At 26.3% G+C, this 15,251-nt stretch overlaps 2 protein-coding genes across 5 annotated transcripts in view; both read left to right on the top strand.

The window, feature by feature from the left end:
- LOC127289004 (RING finger protein 207-like) overlaps nucleotides 1–15,251 on the top strand; it is a 47,319-nt gene that overhangs the window by 2,097 nt on the left and 29,971 nt on the right. For both annotated transcript variants that reach the window (XM_051316742.1, XM_051316743.1), the window contains exon 2: nucleotides 292–440. In XM_051316742.1, coding sequence (XP_051172699.1) covers nucleotides 292–440 — 149 coding nt within the window. The remainder of the gene's footprint in view (nucleotides 1–291; nucleotides 441–15,251) is intronic.
- LOC127289003 (uncharacterized) overlaps nucleotides 4,778–15,251 on the top strand; it is a 28,778-nt gene continuing 18,304 nt past the window's right edge. For 2 of the 3 annotated variants that reach the window (XM_051316739.1, XM_051316738.1), the window contains exons 1-4: nucleotides 4,778–4,927; nucleotides 7,555–7,621; nucleotides 9,348–9,472; nucleotides 9,764–9,838. In XM_051316739.1, the coding sequence (XP_051172696.1) occupies nucleotides 7,567–7,621; nucleotides 9,348–9,472; nucleotides 9,764–9,838 (255 nt within the window). In that variant the 5' untranslated portion in view covers nucleotides 4,778–4,927; nucleotides 7,555–7,566. Of the gene's footprint in view, nucleotides 4,928–7,554; nucleotides 7,622–9,347; nucleotides 9,473–9,763; nucleotides 9,839–12,042; nucleotides 12,297–15,251 lie in introns of those variants that run through there. The other variant, XM_051316741.1, reaches the window with a different exon arrangement.

Genomic DNA, 15,251 nt, shown 5'->3' with positions numbered 1-15,251 from the left:
ATCATCGAATAGTAATAAAAAATAAAAAAATGAAATTTTTGGAAATTTATTTATGTCTTATTAATAGTTTGAACATAGAAGAAATAGTGAAGGAAATATATTTGATGTGTTCCAAGGTTGTCTATATTATATAGACCAAACCTTGAACGTCTTAAAGAAGTCATTTGTTTGCCTTTTGTGTTTTCTCCGAGACATTATTCATCATATTGTTCTTGCATAAATCCATATATTCCAATATAGTTTTGTGTGAATTTAAAAAAAAAATTCGTTTTACATTTTTTGCAACGCCAGACAAGTAACGATACTGAAGGAAGGTACCCAGCTTCCACCTGCGGACCAGCTAATGCGGCATTTGGTGGAGCTCGCAAATTCGGAAAATCCTCCTTGCGCCAACTGCGATAAGAGAGACAAGTCTACCATGTTCTTCTGCACGACTTGCGGTGCGTCCTGAATTTCTTATTCGATAATCGATAAAAAATATCTACAGATATATATATAAAATACGGATAAAGCATTTTTTTTGGGTTATCTGACTCAATGAATTATTAAATTCAAGTATATATATTTTTGGAAAAAATTAATATGTGCAATGAAAACACAGAAAATTATAAGGTATTAAAATAAGCTGCAACGCTTATTAATTTAATCCAATTTTGCTTATTTTAATCCACTTTTGGTATTAAAATAAGCAAAATTGGATTAAAATAATAAGCGTTGCACCTTATTTTAATAGGGGAATAGTGTCAGGGTTGGACACAGTTTTGGTTTTTTGTTTATAAATATTTTGTTTAGATAAATTCAGTCAATTGTGGTATATGGGTGGAAAGATCTACAAAAGAGGAACACTTTTGCTGTGGACCGTAAATTGATTGGTCCAAAATTAAAAAAGTTATAAACATTAAAAAAAAAAATCTAGTCAGGGTTGGACTTTTCAGTCAGGGTTGGACACTTTTTGAAAATCGAAACGCATTATTGGTAAAAACGTAAAATAACATTTGTAATGTTTTTTATTCTTATTTTTTCATGTTTATCTTTACTTATTGTTTACAAATTGTAAAGCTTCATGGGTTTAAAAAAGGAATGAACTCAAATTATAAAAAATAACGCTTTATTGTTCCAAATAACTCAATGAAATGATGAACAAAATTTATACAATTTAAGTATTATTTTTCTAATATCTTTGGCACAATTTTGCACTGCAATATCAATAAAATAAAATTTATTTGTATATTTATTTATAAAATGTGTCAAATTCATAATTAATATGGGTGTCCAACCCTAACTGTATAAAGTGTCCAACCCTAACTAGAAGCATCATTTTCGAATTGTGCTAACCATAAACAGACATGTGTCGTGATTCGATTTTTCACTTTTTTTCTTCTTAAATTATGTACCCCACAATACATTCAATAAGCTTACCTTGCCGAATTCTTGCTTTTTTTTACACATTTTTTAGGTTTATTCACAAGTCAAACAAAACTTTCTTTGTCTCTTCGATTGCACCGAAGTCACAGGAGACGCTACTTCTGATTCTCCAAAAATGTAATGCCACAAAAAGTTAAGGTGCTTATATACCTCAAATTTCGATCAGATGAACATTATTTCTGGACCGTGAAAATGCGTGAAAAGTCATTTTCACGGCGGGTATTTTTGAATTGTTTTAAACAAAAAATGTTTTTTTAAGAAATATAATATTAAATAATTGTTTTAATATGTAAGAACACTTTAAAATAGTGATAGAAAAATGATTTGATTAAAAAATATAGCAAATTTTGCTTTAAAATGTTTCTGCTACAAGAAAGTGTAAAATGACGATGTTTGTGAAATGGTTTGTACAGTGTACATGTGTACATGTTTCTTTCAGTTATTCGAAACAATTAGTAGAATATAAATTTATTTGATAAACATTTCAACTTACCGATTTATTTCCAGCACTCATTATTTATTACAAGTTAAAAAGAAACGATATAACATAAACAAAACTCTGAGAGACACTCACAAGGAAGAAGCACTGTACAAACCATTTCACAAACATCGTCATTTTACACTTTCTTGTAGCAGAAAACGTTTTAGAGCAAAATTTGCTAAATTTTTTAATCAAATCATCTCTCTATCACTATTTTAAAGTGTTCTTACATATTAAAACAATTATTTAATATTATATTTCTTAAAAAAACATTTTTTGTTTAAAACAATTCAAAAATACCCGCCGTGAAAATGACTTTTCACGCATTTTCACGGTCCAGAAATAATGTTCATCTGATCGAAATTTGAGGTATATAAGCACCTTTAGGTTACACTACTATAAGATTCGTCACGTACGCACACAGGTGGCGCTAGTGTTCTTATTTAAAAAAAGCCAAGTGTCCAACCCTGACAAGTGTCCAACCCTGACACTATTCCCCTACCTTTTAATTTTCTGTGAAAAATTCCATCTTTTCTTTATTATTATTATTTTATCGTTTTATTTCAAATTATTTTTTTTTGGTACTAATTTCATTGGGAAAATAAATATATTTATTTATGCGCATATAATAATGCGTACAAAAGGAATCTGCTCGTATAAGAAAATAATAAAAAATTAATATATAAAGCAATAAAAAAACACACCAAAAACCTATACAACTTGACGATCAGATAAAATTTTCTTAAATAAAAATACAATGCTTTTTAAAGATTTAAAGTCATTTGAAAACAAAATATTTGACAAAAATTCCAAGTTGTCGTACTTTAACACAGGGAATTGAGTTTCACAAATATGTTTACACGCCAGACAACCACACAGAATATGAATTAAAGACTTATTCTCAGATGCGCAGAATTAACAATTTGAATCTAATTGAAATCAATAAATTTTACTTTTATCATAGATAATTCTGCAAATGTAGATATTAATCAGCCTGATTTGAGAAATTAACATTTTAGAAGCTATTCTTTTACGATTGAAGTTGAAAACATAACCTAAAAGTTCATATTACATTTTATTGTAGCGATACAAAAAACCATATAATCTTTTTTCATCTGAAGAGGCCTAATGTTTTTAGGCGAAAAAATTTATGTTAATAAAATAATGAAGCCAAAAATATAGATCTATTTATTAAAAACTTAAAATCAAAAGTATATTTATATACGTTTAATTCATTTTTAATTAATTACAACACTTTTTAAATCATTAAATAAAAAAGTATTTCTTCTTTAAAGCCAATATAATTATGGGGAAAAAAATTTGCATGATATGAACAGAAAGACAAAAGACGATATGAAGCATGTTAGTCGACAGGATTGGGTAGTCAAGAATATCTACTTAAAGCTGATTCTACAACAACTTTTTTCATCGATATGAACAAAATGTAAACAGAGATAAAAAAGTCTTTGTAGAAGTATCTTAATAATGGTACAAATTGCCTATATGTATTTTGAATAGCAAAAAAACGTTTTTTTCGTAAATTTAACTCCCTGAGGGTGCAATCCCATGACGGCGCAAATGCAGAATGCAAAGTTGAAAATAATGAGAGTGAAAAGGATAGCGATATCTTTCCATCTCTTTTGCACTCATGGTTTTCGGATTTGCATTCTGTATTCTCGCCGTCATGGGACTACACCCTGTCGGTCCATGGGACAAATATGTCCAGAAACAAGTCGTACCACCTTTGTGAAATTGGTCATGTATAGAAAAAAAATACTAAACCTAATTCGATTTGAGTTTCAATGAGTATACTTAAGGTGCTTATATACCTCAAATTTCGATCAGATGAACATTATTTCTGGACAGTGAAAATGCGTGAAAAGTCATTTTCACGGCGGGTATTTTTGAATTGTTTTATACAAAAAATGTTTTTTTAAGAAATATAATATTAAATAATTGTTTTAATATGTAAGAACACTTTAAAATAGTGATAGAGAGATGATTACCCTGGCGGATCGCATGGACTGGAATGGGACTGAACTCGGTCCGATTTCAGTCACGTTTCGGTTCGATGTGGAAAAACCCATGAAAAAGGTGGAAAATGGTGAAAAAAACTATTGGAATAAATAAATAACTAATCCAAGGTTTTATTCCTGTAATAATTTATTTGAATTCAGCTTTTATTAACTTATTATTAATGTTGAAAGTCAAAAGGTGCCCACCTGTCACTTTAATGTTCGCTTTATTTCGTAAATATTTAAAGTGAAAAAGTGAAAATTGTGATAAAACCAAATGTGTATATATTAATGAATATTTAATGTGTCTAAATTATATATTTTGTGTTTTGAATAGTGCATATTAATAAAAAAAATAGTACATTTTGTAATAAATGTCCTGTTTATGTGTTTCGGTAGAATGTCACTTAGCCGATAATGAGATTGCCGCGCACGAAACACGCTAGATGTCAGAACTGGTTCTTTCCTCTTCAAATGTTTTATCATTCTTGTTTTATTAACGTACACAATTTTATTTGAAAATTTTAATAGATGTAAATAATTAATAAAGGTTTAATTAATATGTTAGTAATTTTGATATAATAGTGAATATTTACATTAAAATTGTTTTTGTCATTTTCAACTTTGTTTGTAAAATATTCATTTTCACTAAATAGTGCATTTTATTATTTAATTTCAATTATTTATTACATTATTAAAAAAGGTTAAGTTTAATAAAACTGTGTAAAACAAATTATTATTAAAATTATTTTGATAAACGTTGGGTCGGTAAATTTCAGCTTGCCGGTAACAGCGCCAAGTGTCAAAAAAAAGTAATAGCACGCAACTGGTGGTTTAGGCTACCGAGCCGGCGCTTTCTCTGCCATGCTTGCTGGATTCAGTTCTTGTCCGGCCTTTACACGGTGAAAGACAGTGTTAGTTGTAATTTTGTGATATTGAGTGAAATTGTGAAATTTGGCGTCTCTTTTCCAATGGAATAAATTTTCTTCACGGAAAATTTAATTGGGTAAGTAAGCATTTACAATATAAATTTTGCACCTTTGTTCACGCATTAACCTTTGACAGTGCCATGTAATTGAAAGGTCCACAAGTTTATGTCAACCGATAAAACTAATATTTTTGGCTTTTTTCTCAATTATTTCATTTTTGATTATAACATATTTGAATGTGATTATAATCAGTCAATTTGCTTTTGAGAAACAATTTGTTCCATACAAGTTGTTTTTTAAAAAAGTATATTATTTAAATTCTGTAAAATAAAAAATATTTTTAAGAGAACATTCTGGGTTATTTTTATAAGTATAAATTAAAAGATGTTGCTACTTAAAGAAAATTCCCATCTAAAACTTCTTATTTAATTGAATTTTTATGTAATATAACTTTTAGTTAATCGAATTTTGCCTATTATATTTTTCTTCTCGTTAAATTGAACGGAATTCGCATAAAATATATGATATGATAGTTTAACAAAATTCTAAATTATTGAATTTATAATAATTTTAAAAAATCACTCAGTTAACTTCTGATATGAAGGGTAACACATTAAATAATATAAGATTTTATCAGACGGATTAGGTATTTATTTAAATTATTTATTATTATTTTTTATTTATTTAAGAAACTTTTTTTCAACTATATGCTCAAGATTTCCTTATGCGAGCAGTTTTATGACATCATTTGAACAAGAGTATATAAGGTTTTTATCTACAGAAGAAAAAAAATTTCCCAACAGTCCATAATTTCTTATTATTTGTATATGGATGTAAAACGAAGGTTTTGCTTTCTCGTTGGGGAAGCTTTGTAGTCGTCTCATTTTCAAAAATTTTTAAAGTGGCGGAAACAAATTTTCCTCTTTATAGAAACATGTTATATGAGATCCTGATCAATTGTCCAGATGTATGTGTGTATGTGTGTATAGATCCCTTTTTTTTGTTTACAGGATAACTTTAATAAGTTTTAATGGATATACATAAAATTTGGTATGCTTATTTATCAAATTAATATCTCAAATCTGACCAAAGGATTTTAAAAAATACCCAAAAAAAAATGTTATCGTCTGTTTTCTAAAAAAAATTTTTGAAAAGAAAAAATTTTTAAATTGCCAAATTTAAGGTCTTATATAATAAAATCGTCTTTCTTACGTCAAGACGAATCGATCGTTTTATATAAAATATAGTTTTGATTTAAATTTAAAGAATTAATGAAAGTTAAAAAATCAAAAATTCACATTTTGGCTATAAAATTTTGTGATTATTTAAATTCAAGTTTAAATATAAAATAATTGTATTCCTTGCATTGAAACGAATCCATTGGTATATATATATATATATAAAGTATACATTTGATTAAAGACAAAATTTTTAGCTAAAATCTGAATTTTTGATTTTTTAACTTTTATTAATTCTTTAAATTTAACTCAAATTTATGTATTATTATATTATTTATGAATATTTATTAGAATGTTAATGCTTTCTCCACGAGGAAGCAAATCTTTTTGCTGATAAATGTTCATGTAATGAACATCTGAATTTACAACTTGTTTTATATTAATTTAATTTTATTTCTTTATTTTATAAGAATGACATTGATTGCAATTTTAATTAAAATTAGTTAATTCGATCAATACACAATAAAAAAGCAACAATTTTTTTTGGTCTTTACTTCTCAAAAAAAAATTTTGTTGTATAACTTGCATTACAATTTTTTTACAATTGAGAGGTTGAAAACATACGATTTATAATTACACAAGGGTTTTAATTTTTTTCTGCTAGGTGTCATAAGAAATATTAAAAAAGAACAGTACAGTTTTTTGTGTACATCTTTCTTCACATGTAATATATTTGATCTGAATTTTTTTATGATTTTTTATTATTTTAGTAGATGATTTTGATTTTTAAATTTTGATTCATAGATGAATCATTTTTTAAATTTATTTTATGAAATAGGAAAGTTTTTATGGTGATATTGAAAAAAAATTTATAAACGTTGTGGACTTCAATTACATCGTCAGTTCACAAATTTTTTTTGGAAAATTTTTTGATGTTTAAATTTGGAATAGTTTCTTTAAATTTTGAAACGTAAAAATAATATAAATAATAAAAAGAACGAACATGAAATATGACAAAAGATCTTTTTCTTTGAGGAAGCACAATGTTTATGAAATGAACATAATCTTCTTGTATAAAGAAGGATCCCCCCCTTTTGTTTAGTTTTCTTGTTCCAATATTTTCGAAATATTTCTATCTACACAAGATAAAATCGACTTATTTTTTTAAATAGTTTCAGCTATGTCGCAAGACGTTGCTTAAAAATAAATCATTTTTGAAAACTTTTTTCTAAATGCATACATTATTACGGTGTATTAAGAATCAAAATTTTTGTTTTCTCACCTCTCACTCCGTAAAAATTCTTTTTTTAATTATGAAAAACTTACTTACATTCTTTTAAATTCATAAAAAATATTTTAGTGAGGTACAAGTCCTTTAAATTTAAATTTTATTTCTATGTAGTGGAGAATTCAAAAATCGAAACCGCCTTTTTATAAATGAATTCTGGATCCGCCACTGTTTTTATGTAAACTAATGTATTAACTCTAGATATTGTTATTGAAAACAATCGCTCGATTCATTTCAGAAATACAGTACAATGGAAGAAGAAGAAGTTAGCATTCGTGAAAAAGATGCTGCTGCATCTTCAAACGGTAAATTTATTTCTTAACCCTACCGATGAAAATTATTTTTAAAATTAATAATGGTTTTTTTTGGAAATATGAACATATAATTTACCTGAAGTAGAACTTCAAGTTTAGTAATGTTTTGAAATCTGGTATTTTTGTATTTATTTAATTACTCTTAAAGTAATTATTTATGCAATATATTTTACATTCAAAATATTAATTATTTTAAATTTAATTTAATTTTCTCAGTTTTGTAAAAAAATTGTTATTCGAAAAAAAAATAATTTTTAAACATGAAATTGAATCTGACTTGAAAATGCACCTTACATGAACGGCGTAATGAAGTAAAAAAAGAGTGAAATATTTTCGTAAATATTCGTTTGCTTTCTAAGGTGCCTTACTCCAGAGCATGCCACAAATAATTTTTTTATACCTTATTTAAATTTAAAAATAAAGAATGAATATTTTAAATATTTAAGTTAGTAAAATATAATGTTGCAATAATAAGTATAAGAAATTTTAATATTTAGAAGAATAACATTATTTATTAATTAGCATTTTCGTATATCTGATGTATTATTCTCAAGAAAATAAGCCATATTTCTTTGAAATCGAATCATTTTTTAAAAAAATCTATAGAAGTGATATATCAAAAAAATTTTATCCTGTGCAAATTGTATAAACAAATAAATTTTAAAAGTTTTAATTTTTTTCTTGAAAATTAATATCTCATGTTATATGTTCAAAAGTATTTTAGATGATTTTATTGACATTTTTGAATATGTTATACAGCATATAATATAAAAAAATTGTTAAATAAAGAATGTTGTTAAAAAAATTTTTTCAACTAATCATTGTAATTTATTTTTTCAAAATAAAGCTATAAAATTTCAGTTTTTTCTGAATTTTACAACTTATCTTGTTGACTATACCATACAGCCAAATTTATTAGTTTATGTTTTAAACATTAATAAATAGCAATCATAAATTGTTTGAAAATATCGTATTGTCATTTTTGACAATCAGTTTCTACTGGTTGTATGATTTAGTCAACAAGGTAAGTTGTAATATTCAGAAAAAAATCCTATTTTATAGCCTAACTTTGAAAAAATAAATAAATAACAATAATTGTTTAAAAAAAATTTAACAATTTTATTTTTTTAACAAATTTTTTCTTAATAAAAATTTAATCTATTCGAAAAATAGCTATAAAATAGAGATATTTTTAAACATGTATTTTACCTTTCTTTGCATTTATGGGGTTTTTTGGAACCTTTTAAAAATAGTTGATTTAATTTTTTGAAAATAATTATTAGAACTTTATAGTTTGAACACTTCTAAAGAGAAATACCGTTGGCCGATTAAAAAATATTAAGTTTTAACGAAATTATTTCAAGTTTACGAAAAAGCAGTTTTTTCCATATAAAATTCATGGGAAACTTCAAGGGCCTGACGGCATCACTAAATAATTAACCGATTTTAATTTGAAAAAAATGCGGGTCTCTTTTACTCCAGTGGGAACAATTCTATGGGGCGGCAGTATGACTTTTTTTGGGCCACACTAATATTTATATAGTAGTGTTTTTATAATTTTTTATAAATCTTATCTTTATTTTTTGAATTAAATTTATTCTTATAAATTTGTCTTGAAATCGCACATTTGAGTTTCATTTTTTGAAGATTAAAAAAATATAATTCCCACGGTGTTTGGGGATTGCGAAATTAATAAAAACTGGTTTTGATTTTAAAGATGTGAGGAAAGGAGGTAGGGTCAGAAAACCGAAACCAATTTTTTCTCCCGATGACTACGTTACGTCAAAGGAAATAAAAAAAAGTACTGTCAATGCCTTGAAAAAAAAAGCTCAAGTTGACCAAGTAAGTTATTTTATAAAAAGAAAAGTAAAATAGTCATAAAAATTGTTCGCAAACTCATTCTTTATATTTTATTCTTAAGGTTTCATTAAACTTCATAACTTTACAAAAATTGATTTATTCAGGGATATTGAAAGGAAAATATTTTAAAAATGTTCTGTAAAACTTTTATGAAGATTTAAGCAGTCTAAATATTTCCCTTTTGTTATTAAATCATGTTTTTAGCACACTTATATTTCCGAGGAAGTAGATAAATGTATATATGTATAAATGTATAATTTTGCATTCTTACAGAGATTAATTAAGAAATGTAGATTGGAGTTGGATAAAACTTACGACAATGAGAATGCTAAATTGATGTTAGCTGATGTAAGTTTTTAATATTTATCACTTAAATATCGGTCAAAAACAAGACTATCTACAAAAATATTTTGTAAAAAATTTTTATTTAATTTGTTTAGGTTTGATTTGTTCTTAATATTATGTTTATCTTAAAATTATTGAACGTGCACAGAAAACAGGTTTTGTTGATTCAAAGAAAATTTGTTGGACAAAAAATATTCATATTTAAAAGTGTTCAAAATGAAAAAAAAATATAACAACAATGAAAAATTTAAACTTTTTTAATTGTGGGTGCAATCAAACTCCTAATTAATAAATAATACACTTAAGGATTTTATTGACTTTAAAATAATATACATAACTAACTGTATCGACAGTTGGGTAATGGATTTTTCAAAAAAAAAGAAATTTAATGTGCGAAAAATATTGTTAATTTATCGCATAATTTATCACTAAAATTATTTAATTATTGAATAATAATTATTTCGTCAAAACATCCTCTAAAGCCACCTATCTGGTAATAAGTTCAGAAAATTCCCAAAAAAGTGTTTACCCAATTGATTAAAAAAATTTGAATACATTTCAATTTATTGCCTTTACAGTGCATTACATGCGATGTCGCGATAACATCCTTTAATATATGCCAATCCTACAGCAGTATATAGTCTGAAACCTTGAAATATGGAAAACCTGTATTTGTTTTATTAATAGAAAACCTTAAAATGTCAGGAAACTTCTTAAAAGTCGCATTATAAAAATTTTAATGTCTTGCATTTAAAATCAAAAAAATATCCAGTTCCCATGTTGATATTACAACTTTTGGGTTACAAATTAAATGCTAAAAGTTGAATTCAATATGGTTTCTTTAAGGTAGTATTACACTTTTGTAGCAGTAAAAATTTGTTTCACACAAAATTTTATTTTTGCTATATTTTCTTTATTTAAAGTAATAAAATCTTTTTTATTTTTTTTTATAATTTAAAAAAATTTTTATTTTATATTTTCAAATTATTCTTATTATTCCCTGGTAAGACCATTTTTTTTTACTAAAATTTTTCTAAATTCAAGTTCTTGAATTATATGTCATTAAAAATAGGTCTATTTATAAAAGCAAAAATTTTAAAAATTTATAATTCGAAAACTTGGCAGTCCATAAAAAGTAAATGGGTACATAAACGTTTTTTTCTCTGAAGAATGAAACCAAAATATGTTTGAACAAATTTTAAATGACGACTGAAATCTAACGTGGAATCGTTTTTATATAACTAAATATGTATTAACTTTGATAAAACTTTTATGATTTTCATAATCAATCAAATGACTGTACCTATTATCATACATAAATAATATTACTAAAAACAAAATAATTTTTTAAAAATTTATTATATAATATAATAATTAATTAAAATTAGACTCTGTTAAACAAAAATTATCTTAAAAATGTAAATTCAATGAATTAAAAATTATAATGAGTATTATTATTTAATAAAATATTATTTTAAAATAAAGTATTATTTTTAACAAATAAATATATTTGTTTAAATAAAAAATTCTATTTTCTATTTGAAAATTTGTTAATCAATTAATAGAAAATATTTGTTTCGAGTAATATTAATTAAATAATAAATTAATAATATATAACATTTATATGTGATAATATGTACATAGAAAAATGATTAATTACTGAAATAAAAACAAGTGACAACAATTTATATAACTATAAATTAAAAAACATTTTTAAAAAATTAAGTAAATCATATTACATTTACTTTATTATCAATCAAAATATTATTATTAATAATGAATCAAATATGATTGTTATTACCTATTATCAAGATTTCATTTATTTATATTTTACATTAAGGAGCATTCATCTTGAGTGAAATAGGATAATTAAAGTAATATAACAAACACGTTATACGCGTACGAAAATGTGTCCGAGAATGCATCTATACATTGTAACGAAGTATTTCGTTACTTGGTATTGTCGATTTACTCTGCGTCTCATTTCACTCATATTCGTATAGTCGCGCAATGTCATGGTCAGCGTTGTCATAGACCTAGGTCTTAGCAGATTTTTCTTTCAAATGAATTGCGCATGTGAGATGCGAAAAGGCCCGATTGTCAGCGTCGCTCTCCGAAATTTCCTTACAGCTTACCGCCAAATTTTACCCGGAAGAAGGACAAGGCTATGGGGATGACGAGGAGAGACCTATTAGGTGAACCCCACTATCGACCAGGATCAAGGGGGAAGTCAGCGTCGCTGATCTATCAGTTCTATTTGGATTTTTAGAATAAGAAGTCGCGTTTTGAGTTCTCCTCAACCCTTCATTTTATTGCATATATAGTTTTTCAGTATTTCGATTAATAAATAGCATTGTTGAATTGTAATTCTAGTTTGTGAGATATCTAGTGTGATCTGTTGTTTTAATCATTTATCGAAGCAGTGGCAGTTGGTCATCCTCATCCCGCATTGTCAGTGTTGGTGAGTCTCTTTTTATTTCATGTCTTGTCTCACTCACATTAACTGGCGAGGATGGAGCGAAACTTCCCTTTGTGATAAATTGGTTAAGTCGAGGAAAGAATTTTCCGCAATTCGAAAACCAGGCAAGGGGAACGGTTATTTATTTAATCGTGATTCTCCTTCCGTTAAAACACAAATATTGTACATCATATGTACAGTCGACTATATATATATGGACCTCGTGTCGACTCAGAAAGGTAGAATTTCTGAGACGAAAAGAACGTTTATGATCAACGATTAGAAATAAAATTTTATTGAAAACGGAACATTAAAAAATTGTTTATCTAAAAAAATATTTTTTATAATTTGTTGATAAATAAAAACTACAAGAAATATTTTTCAGAAAAAAAAGTATAGAATTTTTCATTTTAAAAAACTATTTCTTAAAAAATCGTATATCATAAACGTTGCGTACTTCAGCATCGTGGACTGACGAGCGGTCGTTCTTCGGGGAGAGCTGAAAATGGCCGATTACTACATAAAAGCCTTTACTTGAACGTGGACAAGACCGAGAATCACATCGACAATAGCGCAGTTCACTCTCAGTTGTTGTTACATTAATTTGTATTTACTCTACATTTAAATCAACAAAATTTTGATTTACCTGATTTTTTAAATAAAATTGGAACGAATAAAAATGAAAATTTGATAAAACAAAGATATTATATTATTTAAAAATTTTATTAATTCTGTTAAATGAGAATTACTATAAATTAAACAATAATTTATTTGAATGAATTATTGATTTTAATAATTAATTATAAATCAAATAATAAAAAAATTAATTTAAATTTATTAGATAATATTCTTTTCAAATAAATGGGAACTTGAATTTTTAGTCCTTATATAGTTGATGTTTGACCTTCATTCGACAGAAGAAAATTTAATTTACAGTGTCAGGAATCAGCTAAAATTGTTCGATTCTCTAACTGAAAGTAAACAGCTGAATACTTTAGTTATTGCTGATAACTGCTAAAATAAAAACGAGATCCATTTTTCAATTAATGTTGGAAAAAAATAAAATATATTAAAGACCTTACAAATCGATCTGTCACTATTAAATTTCAGAGATGAATTTTATTAACAAAGAATTTTCAATTTAAAAAATTTAAGGTCAATCAAGATCAATTATAAATTTATGTTCTTTTATTAGAAGAAAGTACCAAAACTTTTAAATACTTTAAAAGGGGGGTTTTTGGGCTATCTGGCAGTGATTTACAAAACTGGCATTACAATATTTTGAAAATTCAAAATGAGTTGTTCAAAATGCCAAAAAAATTACTTACTTATATGTAATTACTTATATGTAATTACCATCAGAGAGCTGGCTTCAGGAGATGTTTTTTGGAAAAAGCCATCCATATACCCACATAACAAGGAATATCCCATTTTCATCCCTAGGATAAAAAGGGATATCTCGTGGAGAATATCCCTAGAATATCTTACGCGAGAATTATATGCCAAAACGTCATTTATTTTTTTTCTTTTACGTGTGTTTTTAAATGTAAATCAAACGATTTTTCCGTTGTCATTAAATTTATAATAAAGAAAAATGTTTAAAGACGTCAACGTTTTACGTAATGTGGATTTTATATATGAAAAATGATGCCGTATATTACTTTTGTCTATATTTTATTCAATAATATTAGTAGTAAAGTTTTTTCCGTCAATAATTGATAAGTAAATTATAATGTTCCTTTTATTTATTTATTTTTGTTTTATATAAACTAATTTTGTGTTCTTATCCTGACCTAAAAAATTTTAAAAGCAAAAACAATAGCGAGGGATATATTACTGTTGTATGGATAGTTATAATTATATGTATTATTTATTAATTACACAGCTCCACAAAAAAAGTGTCGTGCGCGGCGGACTAGACTAGTCATTTCTTATGTATTTTGACGCGCTGAATACGAATTCGAAGTCCGTTTTGCTCCATCACGTCAGGATTTTTTTCTAACCTTAAAAAACCTTTCTGATTTTAAAAGGTAGGCTTTTTTTAAAATTGATTGATCCATCAATTTTTAAATTTTTCGTCCGTCATTTTGGATTCGCCATTTTGAATTTTGAAAATCTAACTTCTGATTCGTAACCAGCGACTTAAAAAAACCCTAGATACCAAGTTTGAAGTAAATTCATCAATTTTTTAAAAAAATAGCCTACCTCTCAAAAAGCCAAAAGGTTTTTTAAGGTTAGAAAAAAAATCCTGACGAGATGGAGCAAAACGGACTTCGGATTCGTGTTCAGCGCGTCAAAATACATAGGGAATGACTATACTAGTACGCCGTGCACGACATTTTTTTGTGGGGCTGTGTTAGGAGTTGAGTTGTACTTCTAATTAATAAATTTTTAATTTTTCATTGTTATATTTATTTTACATTTGAAACACTTTTAAATAGTAATATTTTTTCTAAAAAAGAATTTTTTCGTTCATTTGAATTTCTTTTAATTGTAAAAAATAATTTAATAATTTTAAAATTGTAGAAAGAACATTGTACAAAATAAGCATTTAAAACTACAGCACAGCGCATGCGCAGTATACATAAGCTGATTATCCCGGATGAAAAAACTTGTACAAGAAAATGTACAAGTTCTTGTACATGTTCATGAATGAACTCGTAAATTTTCTTGTATATGTTCCCTCACAACAAAAGGATATTCAGGATATCCTTGGGACGTCCTGGGGATATCGATTTTTTTTCGGCGGTTTGGATATCCCTGGGATATCTTAGAGATGTCCATGGATATCCAGAGGATATCTTAGGGATATCCGAATCGCCAAAAGCAAATGGATAACCCCAGGACGTCCCAGGGATATCCTTAATATCCTTGTGTTGTGAGGGTTCAATTAATGTTCTTGAACAAGTTGAGCATCCGGAATTGAGACATGTTCTTTTATCAGAACTTGTGCAAGAT

This window comes from Leptopilina boulardi, unplaced genomic scaffold (genome assembly GCF_019393585.1).
Source record: "Leptopilina boulardi isolate dan_hultmark-lab unplaced genomic scaffold, ZJU_Lbou_2.1 LbouV2_399, whole genome shotgun sequence".
Classification (NCBI taxonomy): Eukaryota; Metazoa; Arthropoda; class Insecta; order Hymenoptera; family Figitidae; genus Leptopilina; species Leptopilina boulardi.
This window is presented reverse-complemented; position numbering and strand designations above follow the sequence as displayed.